Source organism: Schistocerca nitens, chromosome 2 (genome assembly GCF_023898315.1).
Source record: "Schistocerca nitens isolate TAMUIC-IGC-003100 chromosome 2, iqSchNite1.1, whole genome shotgun sequence".
Lineage (NCBI taxonomy): Eukaryota > Metazoa > Arthropoda > Insecta > Orthoptera > Acrididae > Schistocerca > Schistocerca nitens.
The window spans coordinates 465,034,239-465,054,062 of NC_064615.1; the positions used below are offsets into that span (position 1 = coordinate 465,034,239).

Below are 19,824 nucleotides of genomic sequence, written 5' to 3' on the forward strand. Positions count from 1 at the left end.
TTTGCGCTGAAATATTACCAACATATGGTAAATAGGCAGTCGTTTCAAAGGCCTCTTCCTCTTCTTTGCTCTGTCATTTACAGTTCTGCAGCACTCTCTCCACTTGCTGGGACAAATATCCATTCTTCAGAAATACAGTCTGCAGGTGCTCCAGTTCCGTTTGCAAACTATCGGTGTCAGAGATGAAGTGGGCCAGAAAGCCTGTCTACGTAGTGCGTGACGTCACAAGATGGCTACACACATAGTCCCTTCTTCAACAGTTTCACGGAACAGTGCTTGTGAATAGTCGTTCGGCGAGTTACGCGTCAGTTTAGTATTATAGTGAATGGTGTTCCTGCGTTAGTGTACGTGATTTGGTTGTTTAGTTTCTGTGCACTAAACTGGTGATCTGTTTTTCTTTGCTGTGAAAATTTCGTTGCCTGCAAAATGCCGTATCGTTGTTGTGTGCCGAATTGTAGAGGAAATTACGACGGTGGACCAAAAGTAACCGTGTTTAAATTTCCGGAGGATGAAGCAACGAGGAAGAAATGGTTGTCACGTATTCGCAGACATAACTTCACTCCTTCTTCAAGTTCAAGAGTAAGTATTTGTTTTGTTTATTGCTTAAAAGAGGTTAAGTGTGCTAACACAGAATAGGCACTTATGCAGTAAGGAAGGTCAGCGACATTTTGACTAATAGATCTTAACTGAATAAGTGCCGAACTAAATAGCGTTTCGTTTTCTTGCCCTGGCAATTCTACAGTTTAGCTGGTATAGGTTATATGAATTCTGTAAGTTCAACCAGTATAGCCTAAGCACAGTCATACTTACGTAGTTAAATATCTCAGTATATCTTTATACTTACTGTTTATGCTGCCTGTTGTTAGGAATAAAAGTCGGTTTATAATTAAGTACGTGCACTTAAGATACAGACGACTTTCGATGTATTCTGCTTCTGTATTTAGTGTTTCTTTTTGCTGTAAAAGTCTTTAGGAAGTTGCCTGTTCAAAAACAAGTAATGTGGTTTACCCAGAAATTGAAAATGAAGTAAAAACAGTGTCTCAGTCGCTTGTTTTTAATAAATTATTCGTGGGAATTTGAAGTCATTGCAAGGAATGTTACTATTAGGGAATATAGTAGGCTTTAGACTTAACAGTGAACCATAGACAGGAAAAATGAATGAGTACATGAATGGATTAACAGGCCATCACAAAATGCAAAGGGAGAAACTGTGAAAACATAAAAAATACTTGTGGATTTTACAAATTCTTACTTTCTGGGTCTGGAATTTCAGATACATGCCAGTGACCTACACAGCTGTCTTATAGATACACAGCTGCAGTACTTGAAAGCAATTGTGTGCTCATGTTTAGCCTAATAGGTAGCACATAAGTGGCAATGTATTAGTTCATCATACTGTCAGTTTTTATGTAAGTTATGAACTGATATCAAAAGCAAAACAGTGTCTATCTGATAAAAAGCACCACCTTTAAGTATTCCATAGTTCTAAAGGTTACACAGTGTGACAATTACTTTGTATTATTCTGTTACTGTGTCACAGTTGCTTCTATGGATTACACCTGTGTGAGTTTGGTGTCATCATGCTTTCTTGTGTCCGAGGTGTGTGTGGGGGGTGGGGGGGAATAGAGCAAGACATTAAGCAAAAGTCCCACCCCTCTTGTGAATATATGAGCTTCAAGGCTAAATTATAAAAAAAATTGTCACTGTTATTGAATCATGCTACAAACATTAGTCAATGTTTGTAATTTTTGATGGGCAAAGTACTTTCTTCATTTCACCATCTCTTTAAGAGCTTGTTGCCATGACATGTAACTGCATGTGTTTTGATATTGAAGTGTTATTGTTTTATAGAGTTACTATGCCATGGCCACATTTATCACTTGAGTATTCTGCATTTTAGTTGGGAGTCTATTTGTATTTTAGAACTAGAAACTAACTTTATATTCATAAATTGTTTTCACACTATTAATATTGTCATCACATTCAGTTGTAAGCACAGTTTTCATTTTTTATTCATTTTTAATTACAGGTATGTCATGTTCACTTCCACAAGGATGATGTTATTTGGGAAACACAAATTGTGGATGAAAGGACTGGTCAGTTATTAAGAGCCCCCCTTCTCAAACAACGTTTGAGACCACATGCAGTTCCATCACTACTCCCAAACTGTCCTTCCTACCTTTCAAAGGAAGAAAGTAGACGTGAAGGGCCAGAGGAGAAAAAGCAAAGGCTTGAAAATGAGCAGTTAGCTGCAGCGTTACAATATAGTTTAGCATCACAGAAGGACTATGAAAACACTTTCAGCTTCAGTTCTTTAGAAGAGTTGATGTTGCGTACGAAGGAAGTGGATTTGCCCAACGAGTGGAGTGTGATCGAAAAACACAGTGATTTTGTTTGTTTTTTAAAGATAATAAGAAATCCAGCACCATTAATCACACATTCTGTCGTTATAGATAGTAATTTAAATGTTTCATTGTTTAAGAAAGATGTACAAATTAAGACATTAGGAAAAAGATCTTTTCCTGTAATTGTAACAAATATCCATGAAATTGTCAGTGTACTGCAGGAGTTTTCAGACACAGATTGTGGGCACTCAGAAACTTCTATAGATAGTATTGTAGAGATAGTGAAAGACAGTCTAGGAGTGCTGAAAGACCATTTACAGGAGAGTGAAAAGGAGATGGTAGACTTTATATATGAACAAGTTAGTCTCATAAATGTAAAGAAATTTAATCATAGGTTTAGTTCTACATTTATGATACTGTGTTGTTTGCTATTTTCCATTTCATCTCATGCTTACAATTTTTTACGTAGCAGCTCATTAATGAAAATGCCACATCCAAGCACTCTGCGTAGGGTCTGCAGCAAATTTAATGTGAATCCATCTCACGAAAGGCTTGGGGGAAGTAATTTCCTGTCCTATGCAAGACAGAAATTTCAATACTTGAACAGCAATGATGTCAATGTTGTTTTGAGTGTAGATGAAATTCATCTAAATTCTTATTTGGAATATAAAGGAGGTAGTGTTTTGGGCATGTCATATAACTCGGAATGTGCTGCAAATTCAGCATTTGTATTTATGTTGCAGAGTGTCAAGTCTTTGTACAGGGATGTTGTTCACATTTTACCGGTGAAAACCATTTCATCTAATGCATTATACGATGTGCTACTGGCCATAATAAATGGCCTTGAACTAATAGGCTATAGGGTTTTTTGTGTGGTAACTGACAACAACAAAATCAATAGCAAAACCATGTCAATGTTTTCTCTGGATAAAGCTGTTAATATAGTTTTTAAACATCCATCTGATCCTAATCGCCCACTTTTCTTTTTAATTGATGCCATACACATTGTTAAATGCATAAGAAATGTGTGGCTGAACCAAAAAAATGATGGTAAAGATATGTTTTATCCTCAGTTTCCAGTTAGAAAAGAAGTGGAAGAAAATAAGTTTTCTGTAGCTTCTTTTAAAACACTGAAACAGATTTATGACATAGATTCCAGTTCTTTAGTAAAATATTGTCACACATTGTCTCTCAAATCACTTTGCCTTACATCATTAGAAAAACAGAGCATGAAACTAGTGCTGCAGATATTCAATCGACATGTGTCAGAGGGCCTTGAGGTAGCTAGTGATAAATTTGATTTGAGACATGCACCATCAACAGCAGAATACATTCGAATAATAACAAAATGGTTTGATGTCATGAATGTGAAATCAGTGTTTAAAGGGAAACACAAACAGAATCCTTATATGGATCCGTTGACAACTGATAGCGTTTCTATGCAATTTTTGCTAGATTTTCTAGACTGGCTTGATGTGTGGAAAGCAAAGGGTTTGTCAAGTGGGTTTCTCACAAAAGAAACATTTTTTGCTATTCAGCATACAACATATGCCGTGGTAGAGATTGCTCGATACTGTACTGAAGAGCTAGGTATGAGCTATTTACTGACAGCCAAGCTACAAACAGATGTGCTTGAGCGGCGTTTTGGAAAGTATAGACAGCTTGCAGGTTCCCAATACAATGTTTCAGTGACACAAGTCTATGAAGCAGAAAAGAAGCTTCGAATTCAAAGTGTAATGCCTTTAGTTTTATGTTCTCCTTCCTATGGCAATATCACAGTAGGGGCCATAAAAAATTTTATGTTTTCTGAAGTTGAAGAAACAGACACATTAGACATAGAAGTCAGTGTAACTCAAGACGATGTTCTTTCAGTGAAAGATATTGCAACGTCTTTAACTTTCATTGCAGGCTACTGTGCTCATGCAGTGATTAAGAAGCTGAAATGTGAGAGTTGCCTTAATGAAATTGTGATTGAAAAGGAGTTGCCAATAAACGAACATTTTAGTTTGATACAGAGACTTGATCATGGAGGACTAAAATACCCATCAGACACTATTTTAAATATGATTGTCTACACTTATATTGTCATCAGCAAACTTCTCAAAGAACATGAAAGAGATTTTCTTGCCTGTACGAATCAACGTGCTATTGCCTGTGCAGTAGCACTTGCTACTCTTCACGAAAATGACTTTTTATTATTTGATGGGGTATGCTGCAATGGACATTCATCCCAGGCAATAATGAAAAGTGTTGTTTGGGTTGGTGTCAATATATTTTTAAACAACTACTGTAAAAAGGTTAATGGAAAAAAAAATTCAAAAAACACTCAGCGAAAACTGCAAACTCTTACAACATAATTTTGAAATCTTTATCTTAGATTCTTTTTAAATCATTAATACAAAACCTGTCATCAGTAATATTGCCACATCAACAAATGCCTCTTAAGCTGAACTAGTCAGGTTAATCTGAAACTAGTCAAACTTACCAAATTGCAACTTATGGCTGAGAGTTTGTATAAATATTTTAATATACAGCTGCTAACAGCTATCAACACTAATATCCTAACGTGAAATTTTTATCAAAGAAATTAATCTTTAATATAAAGAATCTTACACTAATTCTTTCTCAGTTGAAGTTGGGTGGTGAATGATACATACAGGAGGGAGGGGAGGGGGTGTGGCAGGCAGAGAGGACCAATAGTAATCTTGTTATAGTATGTGAAACCTAAAAATCATTTCGCTTGCTTTTCCGAGTATGACTTAAACCACTTCTTTGCTGCATGCCTTATTCATAGTATTTCTAATTTGTGTAATAAAGTTATGTGGCCCAACATGGCACATGCCTTTGACAAAGACAAGACAATGCCATTTTGATCACCTTCCTTTATTATTTTGAGAAAAACTTACACAAACTGTGCTATAGCAGACTCCACTTTTTTTGCAAACAAGGTTAGTTTGTTTTGGTGATAAATGGAAGACAAGAGCAAAATTGCTCTATAGTTCTCTACATTCTCTGCAACACTTCTTTGTATACTGAAGTTATTACTTTAGCTTGTGATACATGTGAGAAATCTGCCAATTTGTAATGATTCATTAATTGTTACTGTTGAAAAAGCTACTATAGTATTTATGCATTCTTTAGGTAGACAAACTTCGATTTCACGTAGTGTTCGTGGTGTTCCTCTGTCTTCTACTACTGTCACTGTTATGAGTGCAGATGTGCATGCTGTGACAATTGCCCCTCTTTTTCTGAGTTTACTACTTTCTCTGCAGCTGTTATAACTGTTGTTCTCTCAACATTTTCTTATGTAGATCATGTTTGCATATATTTTACTACCAATACAAATGGAGAAGCTGGTGGGGGAGGGCTTTGCAGTACTTTCATGGCCTTTGTGTATAATGATTGGCAGGTCTCCTCATCTAATAGTAATGTAATTCTGGAACAGCTCTCACTTCTGTTACAAGCACTATTGAGTGCCACTAATCCTCAGGTTGACTAATTACTGAGCTCTTTAAATAGATGCTTGCTCTGTGCCATAAAGTGCCTTCTTGTTAGCTCATCTTTGCTGAGGAGAAAAAATCTGAGGTGGACTCTCAGGTATGCCCTTCTGTTGGCTTTTTGAATATATTTGTTTATAAAAGAATATTAAAAAAGCTTAAGCCTGTCACAATTGCTTTTCACTCACCTAATCTAATGAATGTTAGCATATCATATTCCAACACCACTTGACACATTTTTGCCACATAACATACACTTACAGTTGGTAATTACTTGCAATTTACAGGGTGACCTAATATAATGTCTATATGCATTGCCATTTTTCTACTACAGTGCTTTCATATGCATTCTTCCTACACAAAACTTTATGGTGCAGTGTTTTATTTGCATTCTTTTAGTGTCCCACTTAAAGACCTTCCATTACTACCCTGGAGATTATAAAATAGCAATTTAATAATTAATGTTGTTCAAAATTTATCATTATTATTCCTAAAATTATGAAACTTAAGTCTCAAGAATGTGGTTATTGTTAATGTTTGGCCGTGGTGTCCATAAGTCTTAATTATTTTGTCCCTACATAGTATTCATGCTGTACATCTATAATTTTCTATTGTGAACCACTATAATCTAAAATTTTTCTCATTCCATGTGTTAGTGATTGACAAGAGTGTATGGAAGATGAACAAAAGAAATAAATAAATTCATTCATACACAGAATTTTTGTACTTAATTTGCATTCATTCATATCAGCATGGTCAGTAGATGAAACTTTTTTTCCACTTCTAAACAATTACCAGTATATATATTTTGGAATGATGATCTGTTAAAGTATTGCAACTAAATAGAGCTGAACCACCACCCCCACCCCTTTCCCCAAACTTACGGAAGGATGAAGTATCTAAGCCACTGGTGAGTGCAGCCCAAATGTGATGCCAAATGAAGGTAAGTGTTCATTTTTCACAATTATTTCATCACAGGTCACATCACGTCATAAAACTTCTCAACAGATGAAATGAAAGTTTACTTCGTAGTTGAAATTTATTTATGTGCAATTCATGCAAACAGTTTGTTTCAAAGTATATACTTCTTAGTACAGAAACATTCTTTCTTCAAAGGTATTCAGTTTAGAGCAGCGAAATTCTAACCTGGTAATCTGTATTTTGAGACCTCATGTAATTTCAATACATAATGGAAATTTAGTTAACTTACTGAGAAAAGAGAATTCATTGAAATTTGTATTGGCATACCAAAACTTTATGGCAATACCATTACATACTCATCTCAGGTCAGTGAGATTTTCTTAATGGAAAGAAAGTTTCTTAGGGAAAGGTGCACAAACTGAGAAGAGATATCATATCATTCATTAGAACTGCATTTTACTTAAAAAATATTAACAGGAGAAATTTCTTTAAATTTAAAAAAAAGCATGAATACGAGGTTGCTGAAATGGTGGACTAAAACATATGTAGAACATGTCTTTCAGGGCAGTGTTAGTTTTTGAAACGACTCATACTATTGCTTATTACCAGTGCCTCTCTCTAGGGGGTGTTATAATTCGAACACTATTTGCCCAATTTTCGTGTTTCTTTTTTTAATTCACACGTATATCATCCAACCAGGTTTTAAAATAGATTTTGCTACATAAGGAATAAGCAGCGGCAATAACAGTGTCCTTAAAATGTTAGCTGCCAGTGTGCTACTTTGCAAATTGCTGTCCACACTATTAGACCTGCGTCAAAGTGATGCAATATTTAACTTAAAAAACATAACAAAAACCCTAATAGAAAGTCCGCGAGAGCATACGAGAATCTTTCGCGGGTGGCTTTCAATCAAAATTTTTGTCATTAAAAATCGTCTTACACAGGAGCTGCAAAACGGAAGAATGGTGAATGGTGGCCAGCCATAAAAGATAAATGTATACCGTTGCAGACGTTTATATTGGCCTTTTCGAGATTTACAATTTATACTACAGCACTTACAGTTTAGGAATGGTATTGGAAAAGAGCACACTGGTGGCAAACACTTGCACTTTGTGTAGCTGACGATCTTTGAACGGCTAACCAAACTGCCATCAAACAAGTCGTGACAATCCCCATTAAAGCAACTTTAAAATAAACTACAATGAAATGGGTCCATTCATTTGGGAGTTTTGATGCCTCAGATAATGAAAGTTATTACAGCCACTTTTTACGTCGGGGCTAAATGGTATGCAGAAATAAGTTACAGACAAAAGAACTGGGTCATTTGAGAAAGGAAATCTTGTAATTCATGAGAGAGGTATGTCAGATTTCTTTACGAATTTTCCTCGTGCGGTTTCCGTAACAGTCTTATTGCTGTGGCCAAACGGACTGCGAGCACCGGCACCAGACTACGTGCGTGACGTCACTGAGCGGGCGCGCAGGCTTTCCTCTATAGGGGGTGCTGAGTGGGCTCGCTGAATCAATGTCTTCAAAAGACCCATAGTTTGTGCCAGATGGTGGCAACCAGTGGCTTGCAAGTAAAAGTCCGTGAGAGTGGGTTTTCTATATACCGAATGACCAAGTGTGCCATCACTCTTACGTCGCACCAATACGTCTAAGAATGGCAGGCAACCCCCCTCCTACAACTCAATAGTAAATTTTATGTTTTCGTGTATGGATGTTGTAGGAACTCTCGCAGGCGATCCAAACCATGAGGCCAAACTATAAAAGCATCATCAACATATCGCCAAAATACTGTTGATTTTAAAAGTGGCTGAGGCGAGTGCTCGCCCCTCAAAATCTTCCATAAAAAGATTGGCCACCAGGAGAGAGAAAGGACTCCCCATGGTGACACCGTCTGATTGCTCATAAAACTCGTTAAATAAAAAATATAGAGGAGAGTGTGTGCTCTAACAGCGCTGTAAAGTCAGCTCCAAACCTATTGCCAATAAGGTGTAGTGAGTCCCCAAGAGGTACATTTGTAAAAAGTGAAACTACGTCAAAACTGACCAACAAGTCATAACTTTGCAGCTACAATAACTTAAGTCTGCTGATAAAATCACTAGGATTCTTTGTGATGTGGACACTTTCCTACCATTGGTTTGAGCAAAGACGCCAAATACTTTGCTAAGTCGTAAGTGGCTGCTCCAATATTACTCACAATTGGACATAGTGGCACATTATCCTTGTGGATCTTCGGCAATCCTTATAGCCTAGGTGGAACTGAACTATTTGGTTTTAGTTTCTTAATTACCTCCTTTGGTAAGGAACTGTGAGTCAGAAGTTCTGCTGTTTACCTCACCACTCCGGTAGTGGGATCCTTACCTATTTTGCAATATGTTGAGTTGCTTAATAAAACATTAATCTTATTAATGTAGTCCTCCCATAGCAATAAAACAGTAGCATTACCTTTGTCCGATTTAAGTACCACAGTAATATTCTTTGTTAGAGTGTCAGTTCTTACAGGTAAAAAAAAAAAAAATTAACTGAAAACTGAAACAATGAAAAATTCCCACAATTCTTAAAAATTCCTGGGTTTTTCTCCAGTTGTACCGGTGAGTATACACCTGATACAGGAATTCCTTGTAGTAGTTTAGAGTTTTATTGTAAATTTTCTTAGTGGACTATTAATTTTTATAGTCTTCACTTGTGGTTTTAAATTTTTCTGTCACCTTCCTGTGAACTATATAGTGACTCAATCCACAGTCACATAGTTTAGGCTCATACTGTCCCATCAAACCTGATGAATTAAATCAGAAAAAATGCAATGCAGAGTGCAAAAATGTTGGTGAAACAAAAATATTTTATTTTGCAGAACTATAAAATCTTTTTACAATAAATAACAACACTTTACATATTTCTTACGTGTTATGGCAACAATAATATCACAGTCTCATTCAGATTTAGTGTACTGAAGTTTTACTGCTCATTTTAAAAATGAATTCCTTAAAGGTACATAATCCTGCATATATTTTGTATACTGACCATAGCTGCAATTAGGTGATTACACAGCTCAGTTTGGAAGGAAACTACAGACACCATTAAAAGCAGTTCCCACAATTTATGGTTTACAATTATAAAAAGGTACGAATGATGACTCACTCACACTCACACTCTCACTCCCCCCCCCCCCACCCCACACATACGTATATATGTAACATGGGTTATACAAAGACAGACAAATGTAGTAGCACCATGTGTAAAATAAACACCAGTGGTTACACGGGCTCTTTACACACGATATACAGTTTCAATAAAGCGATGAATATTCAATCAATTTTTTCATAACTCAGAAATGATCCACTATCTCAGTTAACTGATATTTTTAGCTGAAAATGCAACACATGTTGAAGATGGAAGAACTGAACCTAAATTGCATCATCTACAAATTGTTCACAGCTAATTAAAATACAGCTTTTAAAATTTAAGTCGTCCTCTCATCAGAGGGCATTAAGGGAGGGGAAAAACCCTTAAAAGTGTGATCATAGCTATCACTGCTAAATCATTCATAATTTAGTTACTTAGTAACAAAAGTATATTTGTAGCATGGACTCCATTGTGAGAGGAGTGATGGACTCATAATACGAAATAAAATCTGGTGCAGAAAGTGAACCAGTACTATTCAGTTACTTAATTACAAGCGCAAATGTTGTCACTATGCTACGTCCATCAATTAACAATAACACTGCTTTGAAAAATGTTTGATGATAATACTTCTACTAATGGACCACAGAAACTGATGGCTGCATAAATGGTAATATTAAGGAAAATGTTATGAGTGTGCATCTAAAATTAAAAAAAAAAATCTCTTTTAATAGTGAGAACAATAAAAGCAGCTTCAAGCACACATTCATTTTTGCCTTCCCACCTACTGATAATATATTTATAATATTTAGCTTTACACTAATTATAGGCCATATATTAAGTTAAATACATTTTCACATTTAAAAATTATCTTGCTTCCATGAGGCATTGTCAGATCACTACCAAACATCATCACATAAGTTTTATATGACCAAAGAAGTAAGTAAATTAACACATTAATATGTACATTTTTCACTTTACCCCTAGATGAAAATGCATTATTCCCAAGAAATACTCCAAACAAATAACACCTTGCTTATCAAGGTTGAGACACTACTACAAAAGCTATAAATTAGTTATGGATGTTATATAAAATACTTTGTTTGTAGCCCACAACAGTGATTGTGGCTGTAAAGTGATTTTTTTAACCATAGTGTGAAACACTAAGTTTTTCTCCCCAACACGAGCCACGTTTTAAACAAATCTTCAATGTAATAATATATCATTCATGTGATCTATGAGAATGCAACAGCTCCTTGATGGAAAATATTCATGCTCACAAGGAACAGCAGACCCTGCAAAGACCACAAAAGTGGAAGTAGTTTGTGTGTGAACTTTTAATTTCATGCAGAACCTACAAAAGCTTGACATCTTTGTAACATCACGGGGGTAGGAGAAGTGGTACAGGGAAGAAAGATGTTGATAATACAGAATCTGATAGAACAATACAAGAATATTTCTAGGAGCATGCAGCTCTGCTAAGCACCTGCTACAATGCACTTGGGAAGTGCCCTTGTTACATACGCATCAACCCTTATTGAACAACAATTCTCACACAACAACATCGTGTGTCCTGCTGTTACCACTTGCAGGGCTGTGGACTTGGCCATCACCATTTATGGAATGTTCTCCTGAAACTGTTGGCACTGCAGTTGGTCCTGCAACACACAAGTAAGTATATGGAAGGTAAAAGTAACGAAAAGATAATTGCAAAGACAATGGACAGAATTAGAATGTGTGTACTGTACTTCAAAATACAATGATTAGTAAATAGGAAGCGAGTTAGGTTACTTAAGCACAATGAGACACTGTACTAATTATTTTTAATCATTGTTTCATAAAGTCAATACATTAAACTGAATAAGCAGTCACTTAGAAACCAAATTATGAATTAAGAAACAAATTACAATGTGACAAATGTTTGATTAGCAAATACTTGTCACATAATTTTTGAGTGGGTCTCATATGTTACCAAAAACAAAGTTTTTTATCTTTTTACTGAAATATTTTTTGCCAAATGCTTTGGCTTTATCAGTGTGTACATTATTTATTCTAAAATTCATGTTGATCTGAGTCAAGAAGCACATTTTTCTTTGAACATTGTCCAAATTTTCCTTACCTGTTGTATTTCAGACTGCAGAAGACATATTACACTGTCATGACTTATTACAATACTTGTTACAACAATACACTTTCTGTCAAAGAATTTTAGTTGTCTGAGATTTTTCATGTATGCCATATTACACTGAAGAACCAAAGAAACTGGTACACCTGCCTGCCTAATATTGTGTAGGGCCCCACGAGCACGCAGAATTGCCACAACACGACATGCCTGGACTCAACTAATATCTGAAGTAGTGCTAGAGGGAACTGACACCATGAATCCTGCAGGGCTGTTCGTAAATCTGTAAGAGTACAAAGGGATGGAGATCTCTTCTGAACAGCACGTTGCAAGGCATCTCAGATATGCTTCATAATGATCATGTCTGGGGAGTTTGGTGGCCAGCGAAAGTGCTTAAACTCACAAGAGTGTTCCTGGAGCCACTCTGTAGCAATTCTGGATGTTTGGAGTGTCCCATTTTCCTGCTGGAATTGCCTTAGTCTGACGGAATGCACAATCGGCATGAATGGATGCAGATGGCCAGACAGGATGCTTACATACATGTCACCTATCAGAGTCGTATCTAGACGTATGAGGGGTCCCATATCACTCCAACTGCACCCACCCCACAACATTACAGAGCCTCCACCAGCTTGAACAGTCCCCTGCTGACATGCAGGATCCATGGCTTCATGAGGCTGTCTCCATACCCACACACGTCCATCCGCTCGATACCATTTGAAGCGAAACTCGTCCAATTAGGCAACGTATTTCCAGTCATCAACATTCCAATGTCAGTGTTGAAGGGCCCAGGAGAGGCGTAATGATTTGTGTCGTCTAATAATCAAGGGTACATTTGATTTTGATGATGTTTTGTTGAATGGTTCACATGCTGACGCTTGTTGATGGCCAGCACTGAAACCTGCAGCAATTTGCGGAAGGGTTGCACTTCTGTCATGATGAACAATCTCTTCAGTCATTGTTGGTTCTTTTTTGCATGATCTTTTTCTGGCCGCAGTGATGTCAGAGATTTGATGTTTTACAGGATTCCTGATATCCACAGCACACTTGTGAAATTGTCGTATGGGAAAATCCCCACTTCATCACTACCTCAGAGATGCTGTGTGCCATCACTCCTACACAGACTATAACACCACTTTCAAACTCATTTAAATCTCGATAACCTGCCACTGTAGCAGCAGTAACCAACCTAACAACTGTGCCAGACACTTGTTGTCTTATATAGGCTTTGCCAACCACAGCACTGTATTCTGCCTATTTACATATCTCTGTATTTGAATATGCATGCCTATACCAGTTTCTTTGGCGCTTCAGTGTATACATTGCGGAAGTTATCTTTTTAGCTGTACAGTGTGGAAACACCCACAAACTAGTAAAGCTCCTATATAGAACAAGATGATACAATTGTGTATGTGTCAGAAATTCTGCAAGTACTTAACAAAATACTTTCTTATGTTGGAGATGGTATAGTGTAATAAGTTACAAAATAGTAATGGGCTTTAAATGCCACACTATAATGTAATGGAGCAAAAAAATGGGATAATGTCTAAAGAATAGCAATAATAATATCTCAAGTCTCTCCAAGTTGTATTAACATTAATTTCAGAATAAATAGTGAATGTCTCAACAATGCTACAGCAGGAGGGCAATATTTAGAGGCAAAAGGAAACAGAAGTGTGTTTTGCGCATTGAAAAATGGAAACAATGAGTAGCCTACAATTACAACTACTGAGGATGATTATATTTAGCACACCTTCCATAATTGTTATATGCCATGGTCTTATTGGTTCAAATGGCTCTGAGCACTATGGGACTCAACTGCTGTGGTCATAAGTCCCCTAGAACTTAGAACTACTTAAACCTAACTAACCTAAGGACAGCACACAACACCCAGCCATCACAAGGCAGAGAAAATCCCTGACTTCGCCGGGAATCGAACCCGGGAACCCGGGCGTGGGAAGCGAGAACGCTACCGCACGACCACGAGATGCGGGCATATGGTCTTATTGAAAATAACAAACTGGAATTTGAAGTAAACAGATGAGGAAGTACCATATTGTCTCGCGTCAAACAATATAATACCACAGGCACAGAATATTTATAGAAAATTCATAATGTAAATGACAAATGGACTGAAATACTCTTGCATCCAGCCAACGCAACTAACCATGATTTTGAAACCCACATAAGGCCACTATTCGTTAGATACAGAACTGGATCAAAACTGTGAAGGGAATTCAGACGTACTGTTCGGCAGTACCTAGGATTTGAAAACAATGACTTTTTCAAAAGACCAGATCACTTCACCATGTCCCACAAATGTCCTATTTGGTCAAGAAAGATGAGGACAAGTTTATTATTTGTAATGCTCACTGATTTAACTAGCATTTGAAGGAGGTTCAGGAACAAGAACTGCAAGATCTAAGTATTAGACCTGGGTAAGATACCACAGTAGTAGTGAGGAAAAAACGTAGTCACTGAGAAGAAAGAAAAATTTACAATGGGTACCTCTGAGAAAGATTATCTTTAACAAAAGAAATCAACCAGAGTGAAAGATTAGATGGAATTTAAACCATCATACTGGAACAGAATAATCATATATGGACACTGTACTTAGCTGACATACAGGAGGTATTATTTCAAACAGACTGCAACTGTAGACTTCAATCTTTTTTAGTTCAATAACTGACTACTCATTCTTAGGTTTTATGTGGTTCCTGCACAACAGCATTAACACACACACTCTTGCCATTCTTCTGCTTTATGTCCCACAAAAGTTAATAAAGTATTCTGTCAGATATATGTCTGTTAAGTTATTGCATTAAGTAGTTATTTTGAATTAAAGTGAGGCTTGTCAACTAATTCGTGTAATTTTTTTATGATTGCAATCATGGAGTACATGTGACCAACCACTTTACTTTCACAATGGACATTAGTGCCATAATAAATTTCTTGTTCTCAACTTTGCTTGGGAATGATGCACATGGAATGTTTTGTTAAGGGTTATGACCTTCAACGTTCTATTTAATCTCCTTAAGATCACATTATTTTGCCACTAGAAATCTCAGCAGGCAGCTAAACAGTAAATGTATTTCACAGAACATATACACATCCTACACTGGCAATTGCAACCTTCCATGCTCTTTTTTCTGACATTACAAAAACCTTATCAACAGATATATTAAGATAAATAATCCTTACAGGGCATGCAATATACATCCTTACACTGTTTCTATCAGTCCTGTTGACTATCCAACAAAACAATGGCTGATGTGGAGCCTACTCACCACATACAATTTGCCAAGGTCTTTCATACTTAGATATTAACCCTCCCCCCCCCCCTCTCACTCTCCCCCCCCCCCCCTCTCTCTCTCTCTCTCTCTCTCTCTCTCTCTCTCTCTCTGTGTGTGTGTGTGTGTGTGTGTGTGTGTGTGTGTGTGTGTGTCATTTACCATGAATGACATTTTCAGTGTCTTTATGGATTCCGAATGTGTTTATTTCTTCCAAAGAACAACAAAGCTAAGCCCAAAGGTTTCTCTTAAGCTCTGAAAAAGTGGGGAAAATAATCACTCAATAATTATTAGTTCAAAACTGAGTATACACAACAATGAAAAACTGTGATGCCTCTATGCTACATGCTGAAATAATTACACTAAGTTTCAGTTACTTTTCTGAAGAACACCAGGAGCCATGGTTGCAGCATCAAACTCTTAGATGGGAGGGGGGGGGGGGGGGAAATGCCCAGTACTGTTTGTATCTTAATGAATGGATGTGTACCCCTATAGTGAAGCTGCATTACTCACAATTTCTTGTAAATCAGGAAGCTGGCCTGTCAAGAATAGCATGTTTAACTGAGTCACGGAAGTAGAACTGATGGAGTGTGTAATTTGGACAGAGAATAAGCATCAATGGCCTTCTACCACATTTACACCACCTTCCAAGTAACAGAGTACCTGCCTCTTGTCCTTACTCCCTCTGAACATCTTCCTATAGGACTCTGATGCTAATAAACTTTTGACACTAGACTATATGAGGGAAGGTCCGAAAGTAACACATAATAATTTTAACTACCAAGAAGTTTAAGGTCTCGAGTTTGAGTCTTGGTGCAGCATACAGTTTTAATCTGCAAGGAAGTTTCATATCAGCGCACACTCCACTGCAGAGTGAAAATTTCATTCTAGAGGCATCCCCCAGGTGTCTAAGCAGACTTTCTTTTGAATGTAAATCAATTTGTTTCTAACATACAACTGTACAAGAAACTTACTGAAGTTACGAGGGCAGTTCAATAAGTAATGCAACACATTTTTTTTCTCGGCCAATTTTGGTGGAAATTTCTTGTGGAATATTTTCAAACATTCCCGCTTCGTCTAGTATAGTTTCATTGACTTCCGACAGGTGGCAGCGCTGTACGGAGCTGTTAAAATGGCGTCTGTAACAGATGTGCGTTGCAAACAACGGGCAGTGATCGAGTTTCTTTTGGCGGAAAACCAGGGCATCTCAGATATTCATAGGCGCTTGCAGAATGTCTTCGGTGATCTGGCAGTGGACAAAAGCACGGTGAGTCGTTGGGCAAAGCGTGTGTCATCATCGCCGCAAGGTCAAGCAAGACTGTCTGATCTCCCGCGTGCGGGCCGGCCGTGCACAGCTGTGACTCCTGCAATGGCGGAGTGTGCGAACACACTCGTTCGAGATGATCGACGGACCACCATCAAACAACTCAGTGCTCAACTTGACATCTCTGTTGGTAGTGCTGTCACAATTGTTCACCAGTTGGGATATTCAAAGGTTTGTTCCCGCTGGGTCCCTCATTGTCTAACCGAACACCATAAAGAGCAAAGGAGAACCATCTGTGCGGAATTGCTTGCTCGTCATGTGGCTGAGGGTGACAGTTTCTTGTCAAAGATTGTTACAGGCGATGAAACATGGGTTCATCACTTCGAACCTGAAACAAAACGGCAATCAATGGAGTGGCGCCACACCCACTCCCCTACCAAGAAAAGGTTTAAAGCCATACCCTCAGCCGGTAAAGTCATGGTTACAGTCTTCTGGGACGCTGAAGGGGTTATTCTGTTCGATGTCCTTCCCCATGGTCAAACGATCAACTCTGAAGTGTATTGTGCTACTCTTCAGAAATTGAAGAAACGACTTCAGCGTGTTCGTAGGCACAAAAATCTGAACGAACTTCTCCTTCTTCATGACAACGCAAGACCTCACACAAGTCTTTGCACCCGAGAGGAGCTCACAAAACTTCAGTGGACTGTTCTTCCTCATGCACCCTACAGCCCCGACCTCGCACCGTCGGATTTCCATATGTTTGGCCCAATGAAGGACGCAATCCGTGGGAGGCACTACGCGGATGATGAAGAAGTTATTGATGCAGTACGACGTTGGCTCCGACATCGACCAGTAGAATGGTACCGTGCAGGCATACAGGCCCTCATTTCAAGGTGGCGTAAGGCCGTAGCATTGAATGGAGATTACGTTGAAAAATAGTGTTGTGTAGCTAAAAGATTGGGGAATAACCTGGTGTATTTCAATGCTGAATAAAACAACCCCTGTTTCAGAAAAAAAATGTGTTGCATTACTTATTGAACTGCCCTCGTACATATTATGTTGAAAGTGAGAACTTTTATTGTGCTTGAAAGTCAAATACATCATTGACTGACAAAACGTAAAGTTTGTATGGCTACTTATTTCACTAGTAGAAAGAGGCTTGCAAGTTCCTGTACCCAGAGTTATTCAATGGAGGAGAAGTCAAGAGTGTTTCCAGCAGCCGGCTATCCAGTAAAGAAGAAGGGCTGCAAACCCCAAGTCATCTCATAAAGAAGGGGAATCTGGTTTGGGGAAATAAATCAGTATAACTCAGACCCACACTCACACTTTAAGTCATCAGAATGTTAAATAACAGCTTGATGCTGTGTTCCTCACCTTCCAAAAGGCATTCAGTCTAGTTCCACATAATAATTCAGGGAATGAAATATCAGTTTATGGAACAATGAACCAGCTTTGTGACTGGTTTCAATTTTCCCTAACAGACAGCACTCAACATATTGGTCTTAACAGTGTGATATACACTCCTGGAAATGGAAAAAAGAACACATTGACACCGGTGTGTCAGACCCACCATACTTGCTCCGGACACTGCGAGAGGGCTGTACAAACAATGATCACACGCACGGCACAGCGGACACACCAGGAACCGCGGTGTTGGCCGTCGAATGGCGCTAGCTGCGCAGCATTTGTGCACCGCCGCCGTCAGTGTCAGCCAGTTTGCCGTGGCATACGGAGCTCCATCGCAGTCTTTAACACTGGTAGCATGCCGCGACAGCGTGGACGTGAACCGTATGTGCAGTCGACGGACTTTGAGCGAGGGCATATAGTGGGCATGCGGGAGGCCGGGTGGACGTACCGCTGAATTGCTCAACATGTGGGGCGTGAGGTCTCCACAGTACATCGATGTTGTCGCCAGTGGTCGGCGGAAGGTGCACGTGCCCGTCGACCTGGGACCGGACCGCAGCGACGCACGGATCCACGCCAAGACCGTAGGATCCTACGCAGTGCCGTAGGGGACCGCACCGCCACTTCCCAGCAAATTAGGGACACTGTTGCTCCTGGGGTATCGGCGAGGACCATTCGCAACCGTCTCCATGAAGCTGGGCTACGGTCCCGCACACCGTTAGGCCGTCTTCCGCTCACGCCCCAACATCGTGCCAGCCCGCCTCCAGTGGTGTCGCGACAGGCGTGAATGGAGGGACGAATGGAGACGTGTCGTCTTCAGCGATGAGAGTCGCTTCTGCCTTGGTGCCAATGATGGTCGTATGCGTGTTTGGCGCCGTGCAGGTGAGCGCCACAATCAGGACTGCATACGACCGAGGCACACAGGGCCAACACCCGGCATCATGGTGTGGGGAGCGATCTCCTACACTGGCCGTACACCACTGGTGATCGTCGAGGGGACACTGAATAGTGCACGGTACATCCAAACCGTCATCGAACCCATCGTTCTACCATTCCTAGACCAGCAAGGGAACTTGCTGTTCCAACAGGACAATGCACGTCCGCATGTATCCCGTGCCACCCAACGTGCTCTAGAAGGTGTAAATCAACTACCCTGGCCAGCAAGATCTCCGGATCTGTCCCCCATTGAGCATGTTTGGGACTGGATGAAGCGTCGTCTCACGCGGTCTGCATGTCCAGCACGAACGCTGGTCCAACTGAGGCGCCAGGTGGAAATGGCATGGCAAGCCGTTCCACAGGACTACATCCAGCATCTCTACGATCGTCTCCATGGGAGAATAGCAGCCTGCATTGCTGCGAAAGGTGGATATACACTGTACTAGTGCCGACATTGTGCATGCTCTGTTGCCTGTGTCTATGTGCCTGTGGTTCTGTCAGTGTGATCATGTGATGTATCTGACCCCAGGAATGTGTCAATAAAGTTTCCCCTTCCTGGGACAATGAATTCACGGTGTTCTTATTTCAATTTCCAGGAGTGTATATACTAACTACTTGAGTAACCCAAGGGAGTTTCATAGGACCATACTGTTCATGATATATATAAATAATCTGGTGGATATTGCAGAAACTCTGTGAGACTGTTTGCAGATGACGCTGTTGTATGAAAGAAAGTTGCAAAGCCAGAAAACTGTAGTGCTTGAATATCTGTAGAGGATCAACAATATTTGTAGCAGCTGACAACACACCCTCATATGAATCAATATGATGCAATGTGCATAAATTGCCTGAAAAAGGTGAGAAGTAAAAAGACTGGGTGCGATTGTGGAATGAGAGATGTGTAGTGTTGGAATGGAAACAG

The 19,824-nt window shown here is 39.1% G+C and overlaps 2 protein-coding genes across 7 annotated transcripts in view; one reads left to right on the top strand and one right to left on the bottom strand.

The window, feature by feature from the left end:
• Positions 1 to 205: 205 nt before the first annotated feature.
• On the top strand, positions 206 to 6,359 carry LOC126236365 (uncharacterized). Its single transcript, XM_049945602.1, has 2 exons — positions 206 to 579; positions 2,030 to 6,359. Exons 1-2 carry the CDS (start codon positions 427 to 429, stop codon positions 4,700 to 4,702), a joined length of 2,826 nt encoding a protein of 941 aa, XP_049801559.1. The 5' UTR covers positions 206 to 426; the 3' UTR covers positions 4,703 to 6,359.
• A 3,226-nt stretch (positions 6,360 to 9,585) lies between these two features.
• LOC126236366 (E3 ubiquitin-protein ligase RNF13) overlaps positions 9,586 to 19,824 on the bottom strand; it is a 137,855-nt gene continuing 127,616 nt past the window's right edge. For all 6 annotated transcript variants that reach the window (XM_049945606.1, XM_049945605.1, XM_049945604.1 and 3 more), the window contains exon 8: positions 9,586 to 11,544. In XM_049945606.1, the coding sequence (XP_049801563.1) occupies positions 11,438 to 11,544 (107 nt within the window). In that variant the 3' untranslated portion in view covers positions 9,586 to 11,437. The remainder of the gene's footprint in view (positions 11,545 to 19,824) is intronic.